The sequence below is a fragment of the Dreissena polymorpha genome, chromosome 13 (genome assembly GCF_020536995.1).
Source record: "Dreissena polymorpha isolate Duluth1 chromosome 13, UMN_Dpol_1.0, whole genome shotgun sequence".
In the NCBI taxonomy this organism is placed as follows: Eukaryota; Metazoa; Mollusca; class Bivalvia; order Myida; family Dreissenidae; genus Dreissena; species Dreissena polymorpha.
In genome coordinates, this window is record NC_068367.1 from 61,947,068 (window position 1) to 61,964,579 (window position 17,512).

General features: G+C 36.9%; 1 protein-coding gene across 1 annotated transcript in view; it reads right to left on the minus strand.

Annotated features, from left to right (window-relative positions):
- Positions 1 to 17,006, minus strand: part of LOC127856566 (uncharacterized) — a 17,338-nt gene extending 332 nt beyond the window's left edge. Inside the window, exons 1-5 of the mRNA XM_052392861.1 lie at positions 15,835 to 17,006; positions 8,998 to 9,143; positions 6,046 to 6,117; positions 4,729 to 4,875; positions 1 to 3,591 (exon numbers count right to left, since the gene is read on the minus strand). The exon at positions 1 to 3,591 is cut by the window's left edge and continues 332 nt beyond it. Coding sequence (XP_052248821.1) covers positions 2,990 to 3,591; positions 4,729 to 4,875; positions 6,046 to 6,117; positions 8,998 to 9,127 — 951 coding nt within the window. The 5' untranslated portion in view covers positions 9,128 to 9,143; positions 15,835 to 17,006 and the 3' untranslated portion in view covers positions 1 to 2,989. The remainder of the gene's footprint in view (positions 3,592 to 4,728; positions 4,876 to 6,045; positions 6,118 to 8,997; positions 9,144 to 15,834) is intronic.
- Positions 17,007 to 17,512: the final 506 nt, after the last annotated feature.

A 17,512-nucleotide genomic window follows, 5' to 3' on the forward strand; every position in this document is an offset into this window, starting at 1 on the left:
GCCGACCCTTAACTCTTTCAGTGCTGGAACCGAATTGTGAAGTCCTTTGCAAACAGTTTGGATCCAGAACTGTTTGCTATTCTGATAGTATTCTTTGAAACAAAATCGAAGAAAATGCTAATTTTAAAATTCAACAGACGACATTTTAGCAGACGGCAAATTTCCCAACATGCGAAGGGTTAACTTTTGCTGGTAGTGCAGGTTGAGTTGCTATATTCGATCGTATTCACTGAATAAACTTTTAATTAACACAATCTACATTTAAAAGGAAGGTTAAATAGAGACTTGGATTTCCTTGTATAATCATTTAAAAGATGTGAGCTATGTGAACTAACAAGTTGTTGTTGTGTAAGATGACAGTTGCAATAAACATTCCCGTTCCTGCCCATAAATAAATAAACAGTTAACAGAAGCAATTATTCTAAACGGTACACTAACAAATAAACAATAATGAACAAATAAATAATCTAAATACATATCTAATCAATAAAATATACATATTGTAAATGCAATTACAGAAAACATCAGAAGTAAAAGCAAACTGCATGACTTACGTTATTCTCCAAAATGAACCTATTACATATCTTAACACCAACTTAAACTAGCTGTTAGTACCATAATCATAGTGATTCACGCGAAAATAATGCTGAACAGTGTCTTTTCTGACAATAAAAACAAATTTGTTTAAATTCACACAGTGTTGGCGAAGCGGTAAAGTATACAAATTATTACATAAGAATTCGGTTACTGAGTGTTATTTTCTATGAGAAACTCTAAAACTCCTATAAAATACTATGTACACGAACGCAACGAATATATGGTTGTATTTGTCTGCAAGTATTTAGGTATAATAGTACCATTTACAGCTAAAATGAAGGCGAATGTTTTTGAAAGTATTTTAAATGACAGTGTCATTTTTGGAGAATGTCTTGAAGCTTCAGCGATTTTAGAAATAAGACCCAACACTTAACTGGACTTTCTCACCATTTTGGTCATATGGTCTATACTCGTGCAATTGGAATTTTTTAGCGAATTAAGGAACATGGATGATTGCTTGGTTTATAGCTTTTGAATATGTATTACTGAAAGTTATATAAAACAGAAATAATGTATACATTAATGTATAAGTAAATGGATTTAACAACTTCTAACTTTTTATTTTATACTAAAAAGCTTTATCTCCAGAGATTTGAAATAACAAATAATCAATTCGGAATGTTGGGACTTAATTTGTTAAAAAGATACTTTCGGCCATTGGGAATATGACCGAAAAACGGGTATACGATAGGCAAACAGTAATGCTTTAAAGGCAATCAAAAGGGTTCATGCAATAACTAAAGACATGTTATGCAAAGAGCCGTTTCAAAGTTAATAGCAACAAGAAATATCTTTAAAAAAGATTTACGGCGTTGATTGTGGTCGATGTTTATTGAACGATCAAAAGTTATCTCTATGAGATAAAACGTAGCGGATGCCTTTTTTCTGCTCAGTTCTTAGCTACATCACAAGCAAATCAATTACGGGGTGTTGCGCCAGATTTTGTGGCTTATTTTGCTTTATGTGATATTATTACTAAGATATCTATATTTACAGAATAGAAAAACACAAAAACCATGAAAATAAATGAGTGCATTTAGGTCAGCCGGCAATACTCGAATCTTATTTAATTGCATTATTATTGTATACTGAATTATTGTGCTCATGCTTAATAAACTGGTCTAAATGGATAAATATCTCTAATTAATTTTATCAAAATTGGTCCTTATCATGCAAATGTTGAAAACATACTAAAATTCGATGATTGACATACCACAATAATATCGCCGAATATCTTTATTTAGTATCTTTCTGATCAAAACAGACTTCAAGTGCACAAAGTTTACGAGACGGCGTTTATATAAAGATTTCTGCAACTGACCGCAAACTGACCTTGATACTTTGCGGATTGGAATGCAATGCATTTAAGTTAGGTAACAATTCTGCTGCTGAAACGACGGCTTGTTTAAAGCTTTAAACATTTTCTTGTTTAACGGATGATTTAGAAAACGATTTTTTAATATGTTCGTCAAAGCGTATATCAGGTTACTTAACAGCGATTCTGATATGATCTAACATTTTTGAGTGCACAGAATGCAATATCGTAGTAATTACCAAATATGAGAACACAGCCTTTAAGCTCTGGCGCTGACATTCTTCTAAATATAAAGGGACACGCACTCTGTATTGATGTCGAGAATTGAGTGTGAAACTGCTCCATCTCTCAAACCTAAAGAGCTACAATTGTTTCACGCTGAATACGCAATGAACATCGTTGCTAAACAAACTGTAGTATCCCTTACTCTACACTTCCCAAAAATAGAAAGTCGATGGAATACCATATTAATGTTATTGTGAAATCTGTTTGTAGACCGTTTTCTACAGCGAAAAGTTTCAGGCCTACCGGCGGAAAATTTTATATTCGAATTGATTGGTCGTTTACAAAGGTCAGGCTAAGGTAAAAAAAGCTGGCGTATACAGCTAACGCCGAAAAACTACTAATACACATTCGTCACAATATAATACCTATGTACACTTTAACAGAGGGTGTAATCACGTAATAGTCAAGATAGCGACGTTCATGCCGAAGCAGGTATTTTTCGCCGTTTCATACCCATTATTACTTGTATTTATAATTTAAATGTCGCTCACTTTCCAGCCATATCAGCAAGAAAGTCACTAACGTTTATTTCGTGTTGATATTTTCTCTTTATCTCGACTTTACTCATTGCACGGGATGTCCTAATTAAAGCTCCACTAAGCAAATTTGCGGGGAGTAAAGTCGACATATAAAGCGAATTTTAATACGAAATAAACGCTTATCACATGTTTACTGATATGGCTGGAGAGTAAGCGTCATTTAAAAATTAAACACAAGTAATAAAGGTATTTTGACTATCACGTGATTACCCCATCTGTTTAATTTGCATATTACACAACTAGATTTATTCTACTACAATCTCGAGCTCTCTGCATAAGTTTGATTATAATGCGAATGGTTTCCATCTTGCAGTTCTACTTGAGACAGCGCTATATCGCGTTTATCAGCCCTTGTGTCTTTGATACGAGGCGGCGTTATATCCGCATACTCATGATCACTGTTCCCGTTTCTTATTAGTCCAGTATACGTGCGCCAGTCACTGCTATGATTCGACGACACAGCAGAAACGGTGTCTACAAAATTCTGATCGATCGGAGTAGCAGTACAGTGATCTATTTGGTCTTTCCGGTTTTTGCTTGCGCTGCCAACGTTCTGATAGAATGCTGCGTTAGTGTGGTCACCTTTGTTGCCCTCGACAGCGGTCACCGTGATAATTGGAAGCGTGTCTATGTGAAGATCCCCCGCATGGTCAAAGATTTTTGCGTTCTCGGTGGGCGTTCGTTCGTCTTGCAGGAGAAGGATGACAAGATAGAAAACGGTCGCCACGATGTTGAGCAGGAGTCCGCCAGCAAGAAGGCCAAAGGACCAATGCAATTTCAGCGTTGGCCAATTCTGGTTTTGTTCCGCGACCACATCTTTCCGCTCGAAGACTTGGATGAAGACGTAAAAGACAGCTGTAAAGGAAATCAGGAAACGGTGTTTACATGTTTCCCACAGTTTGTAAATGGGTGATACCATTAAGTCAGCTTTACTTCAAAGTTATATGAAATTTTATGTTTATCTAAGTAATGCATCTGATGGATTTTTATATAAGTTTCAAACCTTCAGCGGTTATCTACGGAAAAGGCACGATGTAAAGATCTAACGGCACTAGGCCCCGTATATTTAAATTATTCCGCTATTTCCTGACATGACATGGTCATCGTATACGTAATACTTACTTATTGACGAATCTGGTTTTTAGTGTTTTATTATGTTTGTGTTAACGTTTTGTATATGCTTTGGAGTCTTGGCAATTGGCCATTTGCCTTAAATAAATGACCGCGTAATGGTGTATAATAAGAATGCAATACTACTGCAGCAGATGGAGTTTCACTTCTTTATTTAGGTCTTTATTAACTATATCGAGTCCGTTCACCAGGAACAACTTTTAATTGTCTTTTGAAAGATGTCGATTCCCTGGGTGCGGGTCATAAATGTGATAATCATATCCACTACACCATGTTGACCTCTAATCTACATTGTAAGTGACCTGAGAGAGACACTGCTTTTGCTTACTTATGTAAGCCTTTTTGACTCCAACTGGTCTAGAGTGCGGTATATGGAAGACGAGCAATTACACTGCCTCGATATATGATAGAGAGCCTTTATAGCGACGCGGTAGGGCTTACGCCTTGTACCCGTAGTGCCCGGAATCATAATCCAAATGAGCCGGGTATTTTTATATGCTGGATTACATTTCTGTAATACATTTAGAACAAAATGAGTGTTTAAGCTTAAATCCAAAGGCTAATATAATAAAATGTATCGCTGTGAGGAAAAGGGGATTCATTAATTTGCATAAAGTGTCGACCCAGATTAGCCTGTGCTGTCCGGACAGGCTTACTTACCAGGGACGACACTTTCCGCCTTAAATGAATATTCGCCTAGAGAAGTGTTCCTTTAAATAAAAAAAAAACCGGTAGCATAGCAATTTGTCTTCCCTGATAAGCCTGTGCGAACTGCACAGGCTAATATGGGGTGACACATAACGCACATGCATTAAGCCCAGTTTTCCCGGAACAAGGCTCATATAATTGTAAAATACTCACAAATAATCATCAACGTTAGCAACACAAATGAAGACACGCCGACCAACACGTGGACAGTTTTGAACAAAATGATGAAACACGCCAGTGCGCTGGCGCCCGCTATCGCGAGGCATATGCACTGTTCTGGAAATATGTTCAAACTGGATTCTGAAACAAAGAAAGACAAGGGCGTTTGATACCATTTGACGGTACATATCGCCCCATATGTGCAAACAAGTACTATGTGACATTAAAATTAGAAGGCGCATGGTACCTTTTGCACCAATGGTGCGATATACGTGATATGCCAAACAATATCAAAATTTTTGTAACGATTCTTTAAAATTTCACCCTCGTTTGAAAAAGTCAAACAATACGCTTTTATTGTTTGACTCATTTATTGATTCAATTTAATTTATATATTGATTCATTTAACATCACTGTTTCGCGTCTTGTTTGCCTAACATAATCCAAGCTTAATGAAATAAAACTTAAATGCAAGAGGGATCTCATTGACGCTCTAACTTAAGGGGTGAAATCTTCTTTTAATTTTTTTTTCTGTCAACAGGACGTTTTATTCACAATAAGCAATGATCAAACACTTTTGCTTCGTATTTAAAACTGCTTTAGTCACGATCCAACTATATTTGCCTATAATGCAAGTAATTTGATGTTAATCTGGCAAAGCTAACATCGTACAATCGTTTTTTTTTTGTTTTGTCATATTTAACGCTTTATACAGGCCGTTGCGTCGATATCACATCACCATGAGTTGGACTACAGTGAAAGCACCTTTGATGGTTATTTATTCACGAGTTTCTTCAGCTGAAAACGTACAACGCGAAAAGCTACCTTCGAAATACATAAAAAGGTGAAATTGTGTTATGGAAAATTTACGTTTAGGTAAATTGACAAAATAAAAAAATAAAAATGTTTGAGATTCGCAAATTTTCTTTGTAGTTATGGTATTTGTGAGGAAACAGTAATACTGAACATTTACCATGCTCTAAAATATCTATTATATGAATCTTTTGACTATTTTAAATCCTGAAAATTATAAAGCGTTTCAGCGCGAAACGATTGAATAATTCGGAGAGTTTTGTTGTTGTCGTTATATTTTGTGAAACTACAAGGATTACTTATATAAAGTATAAAATACATCCCCAATTGTATGAGGACGGATGTTCGAGCGGTCTAAGCGGTAGACTTTTACTCCAGGACTCAAGGGGTCAGTGCACAAATATCATAACTAAAACGCAAATCCGAAACAACTTTTTTTTTAATTTTGTCAATTTACCAAAACGTGAAAAAGTTTTTAAAGTCGGTATAAACTGGTACCTGTTGTACTCTCTGTTCCATTTTGGAAAGCTATCGTCTGATGGAATAGTCCGATCCGGATCCCATGCACTTCTGAAAAAAGTGGCATTAATCTCGTTCTGGGAAAACGTAGCTTATTGCATGTGCGAACTAGCAGGCAAATCAAGAACGAAAATTTTCGCTTGTATGTTTTTTAACGTAAATAGAAAGTTTTATTCTTAGCGAAAATCTACTTTATGCGAAAAGTCGTCCCTGATTAATATGTGCGGCCTGAACAGGCTACCGGTAATCTGGGACGACGATTTACGGACATGCATTTAGCCCCATATTCCCAGAGCGTGGTTCATTTATTGCATATTTGAGTCGCGTTCTGAGAAAACTGGGCATAATGCATGTGCGTCAAGTGACGTCCTAGATTAGCCTGTGCAGTCCGCACAGGCTTATCAGGGACGACACTTTCCGCCTAAATTGGATTTTTGCTAAGAACAGACTTCTTTATAACGAAAAATGTCATAAAGCGGAAAGTGTCGTCCATGATTAGCCTGTGTGAATTGCACAGGCTAATCTTGGATGACAATTTACGCACAAGCATTATGCCCAGTTTTCTCAGAACGCGACACATATATAGACAAAAGGCATCAGGGATTGATCAGGCAAAGTATATTGAAGCGGACGTATCCTAGTTCGTGGCCATAGACATAAATCATCTAAACAGGCAGCATTTTTCGAAGCATCAGTGGGTGCTCGAATCGGTGAAACTGGATTTTATGCCGTACTTTAGCCATACATCGGGCTATTTCTTTTTTATGTGTTTACATATTGATCTGTGACTACAAATGACTTATTGTTATTCTTAAAGTAAACTATAATTAAATGAAACACAAGTAAATACAGCCACCTTAAAATTACTTATAGATAAATTGATTTTTATTTTCCTATTTACCTACCTGATGAGGCATATGCGATTGCAAATTTGTTAGACATAATAAATAATGCATTAAATACATGTAACACTCCCATATTCTAAATACGCCTATGCAAATGTTTATCAATGTAATTTGAAATTCCGTTATTGCAAGCTCATTTGTAATTTGAAACGTTTCGTGTATAATTGTCATTGGTTCATTGAACAAGTGAGTCGTATCGATTTCAAGAATGAGGCTGAAATTCCATGTTAACGCTTTGAACAAGAAAGTATTTCTGAGGTCGACAGTTAAATCTCTGCGTGAAAGAAATGCATCATTAACATGAAAGAAAAGAGCAAAACACCAGCGCTTATAATATCCGTCGGTAATTATAATTTATGTATTTGCTAACGATAAGAGAACAGTAGTTGAAGCTAGCAACACGAAAATCAATTTTGGCTTCGTCGCTTGATGGTTTTTAATTTGCGTGAACTGGGTCGTAAATAAATTATATGGTCCGCCGAACACTTCTCAGAACCGGTTATAGTTCTCATTACAGTGTAATGATATTAAAACAACGTATACGCGCATTTATGTAACATTAAAAGCATGTCCTAGTATTAACTGTTAAATTCTAAAATGTTGTTGTGTTAACAAAATAATTTTGTATTCTTGCATCAGTTGCACTCGCACATGGAATCACTTGTCAGAAGTATTTAACTTATTTTTGCCTAGTGGTCTCTCCCATCCTTCTTAATTGGATCAATGTATTTCAAAAATTAGGGATGTCTAGTATATTAATTTCTATTTTTAGAATATTTCTTACAGAAATTCCTTTAAGCAAACAGCGCAAACCCTGATGAGAAGCCGCATCATGCGGCGTCTCATCTGGGTCTACGCTGTTTGCCAAGGCATTTTTGTAGACGATAGGCATAAATGGGTTAACGCTGTCATAAAATATAAGGTCTCAAGATGAAATTCGCGTTCCAACTCCTTAATGGGCAGCGTGCTCGCATCGGTCAATATCGAGAGATCTAAACATGAAAATCTGTACCAAATTTTCTGTATTGGGTCGCGATAGATTATTCCAAAGTGATGAAATACCATTTTCTTAAAAGTGGTTTGGCTGTGTGCAAGGCTAAAAATTCATAAGGTTAAGTCAAGTATCACATAAGTGTTATACACATAATGTAGCTACATTTGTTGAAAGTGTTAAAGCACAAAATACAGTCCATGTACTTCTCTTAATTTTACAGAAATGTCGAGTGCATACTGTAAATTATGCGCTTGAAAAACACTATAAAAGGCGTACTAACGCTAAAAAGGCGTAATAACGCCAAACTAAAAGGCGTACTACCGCTATAAAGGCGTTTTAACGCAAACTAAAAGGCGTACAAACGCTAATAACAAGGCGTTGTCACGCAAACTAAAAGGCGTGCAAACGCTAAAAAAGGCGTAATAACGCCAAACCTACAGGCGTACTAACACAAAAAGAGCCGTAATAACGCTCAAAAAGGCGTACTTACGATAAAAAAAGGCGTAATTATGCGCTTGACAAACACTATCGCGCAACTGCCGGTGTGAGGGCATTGTTGTGCTCATTGCGCATATTGAATATAAACCTCACTTTATGTATATACACTGTGTGCAAACGACTGGGTGGGGTAACGACGTAGTAATACTACCAACTGACCAACCATCTTAAAATTGTGATCCGAATTCAACGATCACCTGTGGACAACGGTCACTTTGATCATTTCCCTTGACTGACCGCTGAATTCAGATACTCGTACTATTGAGAGCGCCAGTCTTTACATACGTGCGCTGGATTGGTGATTGTTGGTTGAGATGCTACCGAAAAGTACCCCGGGTACTCTTGAGTTTACTTAAAGCACCCGTGATACGGCTAAAACATGTATATAAAAAAGTACCCAGGCGTATGACCAGATGCCTTAAAGCGTATTTTCCGTACCCGGGGTGAATTATGGTAATAATGGTATATTCAAGACTGTCCAGTGTACTTTTAAATAGTACCCCGGACGACAACGACTAATTTAGCTATACATACCCGTACTGTTGTTAGACGTTCCCACGAGCCAGAAATCCGTCACAAAGCCGGCAATGTGGCACCCGAGTCCGGCTAAGATCAGAATGAAAACGAAGCCTGAGCAACATTTAGAAGTGCCCTTGCCTGCCATTCTCCTTGTTTGGTAACTAAAACAGATGACAAAAACTCTGTAATGATTTGAGGAAGTCTGCATCGGCCAACCAGGGACAACACTTCCCGCTTGTATTGTGCTGCATCGGCCACCCAGGGACAACACTTCCCGCTTGTATTGTGCGGCCAACCAGGGACAACACTTCCCGCTTGTATTGTGCGGCCAACCAGGGACAACACTTCCCGCTTGTATTGTGTTTTTATTGTGCTTTTCTTTTAAAGGAAGTCTGTTATTAGCAAAAATTAAGTTTTGCGGAAAGTGTTGTCTCTGATTATCGTGTGCGTCTCATGCTTTTCTGGGTTGACACTTTACGCCCATGCATTAAGCCCTGTTTTTCTATAAATCCAAGCCTGAGTAACATTTAGAAGTGCCCTTGTCAGCCATTGTCATTGTTTGGTAACTAAAACAGATGATTTGTCATTTACCTTCTATTCGACTCCATATATTACATATTGAATTGTTAACTGACACGTTAACTGGTAAGTATATAATATAGTTCCTTTCACAAGTCGTTCAACATGCAGGTTTTCTATAGTAGAGTTATATTAAATATATACATTAGATCATACAGACATTCACACACAGTTAACACAAAAGACAGCCATACAAATACAACTCAAAAGATAATAAGAACATTGATGTGGAATATCATCTAACAACGGCTGAAAATGACTCATGACTGTTAAGCCCAAATCAGAATGTTGTTTTGGCGGTTTGCAAGTTTATAATGATATATTCTTACCGTAATGACTCTATGTTTTCGGACACTCTAAGTTTTCGGACACCCCTTTTTTTAGCAAAAATAATTATTTTTCGTGACTCTTTATTTTCGGACACACGAGTTTTCGTCCGTTATTTATGTCTCAAAATTTTGTTAATATTTTTCTTATCTAAGTTTTCGGACACGAATTTTCTTTATTATTTTGAAGTGTCCGAAAACATAGAGTAATTACGGTATATCTTAAGACATCGACACAAACTGCAAGAAAAACTGTCTTTTATGCACTAAAGATTTTTGCAAATGAATGTCAAAAACTTCAGATGTTTGCAAAAACAGAGTTCGTAACGGTGTGTTTACACTCTGTCCAGTCCGTGTTTAAAACCCTGAAAACCTCGTTGATTCTGCACCCTGTTACAGATGGAATGCACATTCTCTGTGTGAGGAGTTTGAAATAACTCAAAGGCGTAAAGCCTACATTACCTTCATTATGATTTTATTTCACCGTTTGATGTTGTTAAACATATATCAGTACTAATTTAGTTATTCCTTATTTGTGTGTAACTTTAACGATTTTTCTGCAGAAATAAGACCACATATAAAGAATATTTCATTTGCAGGGCAATACATTCACGACTTGTGCTTATCTACGAACAATTGAAACCATGATGGCAGTTGAAAGCTTCTTCAATTTATGTACGGAAAGGTCCACGATCGCCTGTGTGTGATTTCCAACCTCCGCACAGAGATTTGACTGGAACCAGCATAGGTGGGATCAAATCCCCGCCTTCATAACCAACCACGTAATGATAGCCGAGCCACGTGGTAGAATAATTTTCCCGTTTTTATTTTAACTATTTTCAATTTATGTAATTTTTGTTTTATTATGAACCTAAATGTATGCACTATTTTCTGAAAATAAAATAAAATGATCCTACTTTTGATAATAAAATACTTAAATAAAAACATAGAATCCTACCAAATTTGGTAGTTTTTTCTTTTGATGGGAGAGACTGTATTTGAGAGCATGGAACGACAAATCTGGGAGGAGATTGATTTTGGATCAGTCACGAAGCCCGAATCAATCACATCGAAATAAGCCGCTGTGGACTTTGTCCACTAACCAGCACATTCAAACCTATTGACTTTCATATCAACGTCCATACTGAAAAAGACTTAGCCTGTACATGCGGTGCGTTCACTCCCACGTCGCAATTGATTGAATGTACATTCTCTGTCAAGCGATTGATATTACTTAAACCCATTTACTTTCATTTCAAAGTCAATACTGAAAAAGGCTTAACCCGTAAATGCGGTGTGTTCATTCTTACATGTACGTTGCAATTGATCCACACATTACTACGTTGAATACTAAATTATCTATCAAGACATGTGAATAGCGTATTTAAGTTAATGAATCTACTTAATGGTGGGTTCCCACTGCCGATCCGATCAACTCGATCATCCCGATCACCAAAATTTCCCGACCAAACCCGACCAAGCTCGACTAAAAAGGATATACACGACTTCTTCTCGATCTCTTGTCGAAAACACGCGACCCCCACACGACTCATTCACGACGTCTACTCAACCATCTTTCCGATTTCCGCTGGATCATCTCGACCTATACGCGAGCCCTATACCATCTCAGCTCGACCAAGTGGACCTCAGCTCGATCGCCAACAGATCTTCACACGACCAGATCGTGATGGTCGTACAAAGTCGTTCAAAGTAGCAAACGGTCGTGTATTGAAACTTTAAGGATCAAAACTTCAAACATTGTTGTTCCCTAATCCATCATGGATTTTTAAAAAATTAGTTTTAGCAGTATCAGTCGCCTTTTTGCCATTTCTTGGCATCTTTGGATGTTTACTCGTCCGATTCTAAGAAGGTTATGAGAGACAAGCACGACGTTTTGCACGTGAGTTTTGTTTTAGTGACATGAGCTCGTGTACGGTCGAATAGCAATCTGGAAGTGATCGTATACGGTCGAGTAGCCTTCGGGTAGCAGTCTAGTAAATCTGTACATCAAATCGAATAGAGGTCGAGTGGATCGTGTTGCGATCTAAAATAACTCGGGTAGAGGTCAATCGGATCGGGTAGAGATCGTGTAAAAGATGTCAATCCGATCGCCACACGATTGCTTCACGATCAACTCGATCTTCTACTCGACTAATACACGACCACTTGCCGAGCGCTTCTCGATCCATTTTCTACTCGACCGCTACTCGATATTTTTGACATGTCAAAAAATATCGGGTAGGAAGCCCGACCAATGCCGAACTACCCGACCGCCCCCGATTACTCATGCCGACCGAACCAGACCAGTACCCGACCGCTTGGTCGGGCTTTATCGAGTTGATCTGATCGGCAGTGGGAACCCAGCTTAATCGATTTTATTGACTGTACGGATGGCTGTGCATTATGGACCGGTGAAAAGGACGGTGTTAAAGTACCTATTTTAAGTCATTTTGAGTCGATTGGAAAAGCTCTTACATATTTTAGCAGCTTGAAATTTTGCTTGTAGAGAGGATTGCGCTCGCTGTTTCTTTTCATTAATATCTACACCGTTTCGTTACCACTACTTCGTTTTATTTTGATGACATTGCGTTTTCCGAATTATACCATGAGATCTTAAAAAATGGGTTTCTACGGTGGCATAGAGGTGGCATTCAGTCCTCTTTTTAAATATTGCACTCCTCCTTTTTCTATCTCGTTCCTATGACATACTTGGAGGAACTAGATAGCTATGTCGTGGGAACGACTTACTAAGTCGAGGGAACGAGATAGAAAAAATAGGAGTGCAATTAAAAAAAGAGAGAAGTGAATGTCACCTTTATGCCACCGTAGGTTTCTTAGTAGAAAGTCATAATTTTTTCACCATTTTGTCTAGAACAACGTTTCCGTAAAGTGTATATTTCTTGATACATGTTTAGCTCACCTTAGCACGGAGTTTTGTGATAACCTTATGTCCATATACCATCCGTGTCCGAGCTGCGAAATCAGTTTTAGCGTTTTGCCACTTGAGAAGCCAAACTGTTTGCTGAATATCGTCGAAACTTGGTCTTAATGTTCAATAACGGAACGAGTATATAAATTATGTTTGTTTGTGTTTGTTTTATTGTTCTTGCCTTCTGTTACATATCGTAAAGTGGGATGCATTTGCAATTTAGAAAAGCGGACAAAACCTCGTCAATAAATAGTGGATATTTGTTCATGTTAGTGTAAGATCGTTTGTTATTTCACAAGTGATCATAGAAAATATATTTTCACGAGTGGCGCAGCCACGAGTTAAAATATTATTTTTCTACGATCACGAGTGAAATAACAAACGATCTTACACTGACATGAACACATGCTCTGTTTCTTTCATGCCCCTTTTTCAAGAAAATAATTAACAGCTGTTTCCCTTTCGCTGAAAAGTTACCCTTTCTCGGAGTTTCTCCCTTGGCGTGCCTCAATACATTTCAAAACACAAAATGACGTCATTAGTGTGACGAAATGACGTCAATATACCAGCGAAATTCTTCAGTTAAAGTCTTGTACAATGTGAATAAACGGTAAAAAAAAAACATAAAATAAAAATAAAATTTGTTGGATTCGGTGGAATGTCGATTTTAGTTCACTCTTGATCATAGAAAAAATATATATATACAATTATTTATGATAATCTAAAAATAGAAAAAGGAGTTCCGTAAATGTGTTCTTTTCATCGGTGAAAATAACAATTTGTTCTTTTCACTGCTGTTATTTCACTGCAGAAATGTCATATTTTATCATTAGGTATAAAAGAAATACAAATAGCCGACAAGAAAATCCGCATAATATCAATGGCGCATGTTTTAACAGACGTAACTATATGGCATTATGATAAATCGACGCGCCAAAAAATGATGCAACGGTTGCGCGCAATTAATACAGACTTCGCCTGTTGATGAACACTTAAACTAAGGAAATAATGTATACATTTCACATAAACAGTCGTTTTCCAGTAGAGATTTTTTCCGGTTTTATGCAAAAAGCGAAATGACACGTTTTGGGAACTATTGATCTGAGCATCTTGTTAAACTATTACATTCTCGTATCACTCTAGAATTGAAAATTTTCAGAAAACAACAAATAAGCTCTTTTTATAATGGACGCCATTGCCTTAACTTTATTCCTTATTCTAAACATGTTGGCATACCGACGGGCTAATATTCTTAAAGTCTTAAATTTAAGCGTAATTTAGAGAAAAGAATGTACTTAAGGGAAATTTCTGGTGAAATATTCTTTTAGAAATCTTGTTTTCTTTTTACAACAGAATACAAGTATAATAATATAATTTTTAAATGATATGTTTATTTGAAAATTATATAACACCTCTTTGCAAGAGACTTTAGAAGTTAAATAAACTCGATGAGTATATTTTGGTTTTCTCGGACATGCTTTTAAAACCGGATCCCAGGACTAAAAACCAAGGGTTGCGGGTTCGATTCCAACCGAGCCATTAAACTTGATCGTTGAATTCATCATATGATCTGTATGGCCTTTCCCTCGTTCCTCTGATTCTAGTATGGCAGTTAAAAAGTTACTTGCAAAAGTATGTGCACTAACTACTCTTAACCAGTTTACCGTGACGAAGCTTGGGCATGTCAACGGACCTTTGCGATATACCTAAATACTATTGAACCCAGATAAAATTTTATATTCAAAAATATGCGCCACATCGTTTAATTAACGAGCTCACATATATTTTAAAGATTCGAACAATTTAAATGTACCCACATGTGTATTCGGTACTTCCGAGGTGTCAATATTGTTAGTATTTCATGTCCTTTCCGCATAAACAACGAGCTATATTTCGTTAAAATGTAATACTTTTATTTTAAAGTTGTGATTAATTGCAATTTAAATCTTACTTTCTAAGTTGTGTAGCGAATCTTTCAAATTACTAGCTTTTATTACAGTCTTGCGGGTTATAGAACGTGTCTGTTTAATAATACCATCGTTTTTTTCTGTACATATATGACGTCAACGAACCAATATCTGTTAACATGAAGTGGTCCATATCAAGACCAATATTTCTTCGACAGAACGTATATGGGCCGTGCTCTGTGAAAAGGGGGTTGAATGAATGTACGTAAAGTATATTCCCCACAGGCTAATCAGGGACGATACTTTCCGCCTAAATTGGATTTTTTTCTAAGAAGAGACTTTCTTTAAACAGAAAATATCAAAAAAAGGAAAAATGGCGTCCCTGAGAAGCCTATGTGGACTGCACAGGCTAATCTGGGACGATACTTTACGCACATATATTAAACCCCCTTTCCACAGAGAGTGGCTTATATATATTATCTAATTTTATATCAACAATGCTCCCTTATTAGTCCAGCTGTTGTGCCCGAGATATACATATTTTTTCTTGAGATTAATCAATTAAACTTGTACACGAGTGCATTGGCAAACATTTCATGTCACATTTTTTAATCCGTTTCGAAATGAACGAGTGTGTATATTCGTAATGCTAATAAATACCTCTACGTCATTTCTTGAATGGTTTTGCAATACATTCTGGAGATAAATCAATACAACTTGTAAACGAATGAATCGGCATTTGTTGTCACAATTTAAAAGAGAATCCGTTTCAAAATGAACTATTGTGTACGTTCTTAAACTTCTTAATGCCAATATCTACCTCTACGTCATTTCTTGATGGTTTTGAAATACATTGTGTGCATGTATTTTAACGTTCTTCTAAGAAGTACATCTAAACCGGATGATTATTGTTTAAATATAACATCACATTGTATTATTCTACACTAAATGTTTCATTCTAAAATAATGATAAACTCATTTAACATGCATTTATTAATCAGTTAAACATATACAACCTTTCTTTGAATACAACAATTTATGTATCAAATAATATTGACACTTATAATACAAAGTCATGGCGGTAAAAATTGAAAAATTAAATAGTCCTCACCTTTTTGAAATCTTGTTTGTTTTTCGTCTAAACGTGTTCGTGTTCACTATCAATTACCTTTCTGTTATGTTCAAATATTATAACACCCACGGAGTACAAGCATTAGATGTAAACACCATATATTTATATTTAATTCCGTGTAAAAAAAGATCCAAGTGAAACATCATTTATTATACATGGCAATATACATTTATAGGTATCAATAGTTCGTTTTTATCCACAGTTCAATATATGCCATTCACCAATTAATCCGTTGATTTATAATCCACTGGTTTATTGGCAAAACCGTACACAGCTAATTCCCACATTAAGTATGCATTTACCCTTTTCACTACTCCATGAAATGAAAGAAACGATTTTGCATTGCTTAATGTATTCAACGATAAGCGCGACTTCATGGAGATATTCACTGAAATTGTTCACCTTTTCAAGGACAGTCAATACGATACACTAGTTTATGACGTCCATGGCAAGTATGCCTTAGAAAAAATAGTCAATATTTCTATATTTGCTTGCCAGCGAGAAATAATTAATAGAGGGCGGAATTCTGCGATCTTCTGAAGTTTCCCGATATTCAATATATTCGCGTCAGGCTTCCGCGCATTTCGCAATCATTAAAGGTACTCTTTCAAAGTGGTGCGAATCGACCTGTCTTCGTTTTCTTCCAAACATATATATCAAAACTAAATCGCGAACATAGTTTAATATTATAACCGTAAACATTACTTCTGATAGAAGTCGTTTGTTGGAAATAACGCGTCAAGAACAAGAAATTACCGGTTGGTAAACTTAAAATGACTACCAGCATGTACTCATATATGCATTCTAACGATTACGAGTGATCGTTTACAACATATTTTCTACGGAAATTTCTCTCGGCGCTATCGACAAAATGTGTTGTGTATTTTTTTCTTACATATAACTTTGCTACTATGGAGGGCAATTCAGTTTTCCTTAATAGGCTTATTAGAAAGATAAAACTGTATTGACTGGTGCGAATAACGAATGGTCGACCTGTGGTGGGGCGGTAAGTCCTCATCTAAATAACCATATTGACAAACTTTAACAGATTCGTCTTTAAAACTATTGACCTGATTATATAAAGACTAATGTCAAAGAAATGTGTCTCAGCCCTAGGTCCGTGTTCGCACGGGTCCGTGTCTGTATAGGCCCGTGTCTGTATAGGTCCATGTCTGTATAGGCCCGTGTTCGTACAGGTCCGTGTCTGTATAGGCCCGTGTTCGTACAGGTCCGTGTCTGTATAGGCCCGTGTTTGTAAAGGTCCGTGTCTGTATTGGTCCGTGTCTGTAAAGGTCCGTGTCTGTATAGGCCCGTGGTTGTAAAGGTCCGTGTCTGTATAGGTCCGTGTTCGTACAGGTCCGTGTCTGTAAAGGTCCGTGTCTGTATAGGTCCGTGTTTGTAAAGGTCCGTGCCTGTATATGTCCGGGTCTGTATGGGTCCGTGTTTGTATGGGTCCGTGTTTTTAAAGGTCCGTGTTTGTACAGGTCCGTTTTGTCTCGGTCCGTGTTTGTCTCAGTCCGTGTTTGTATAGATCCGTGTTTGTATAGGTCCGTGTTTGTACAGGTCCGTGTTTGTCCGTGTATGTCTCGGTCCGTGTTTGTATATGTCCGTGTTTGTATAGGTCCGTGTCTGTATAGGTCCGTGTCTGTATAGGTCC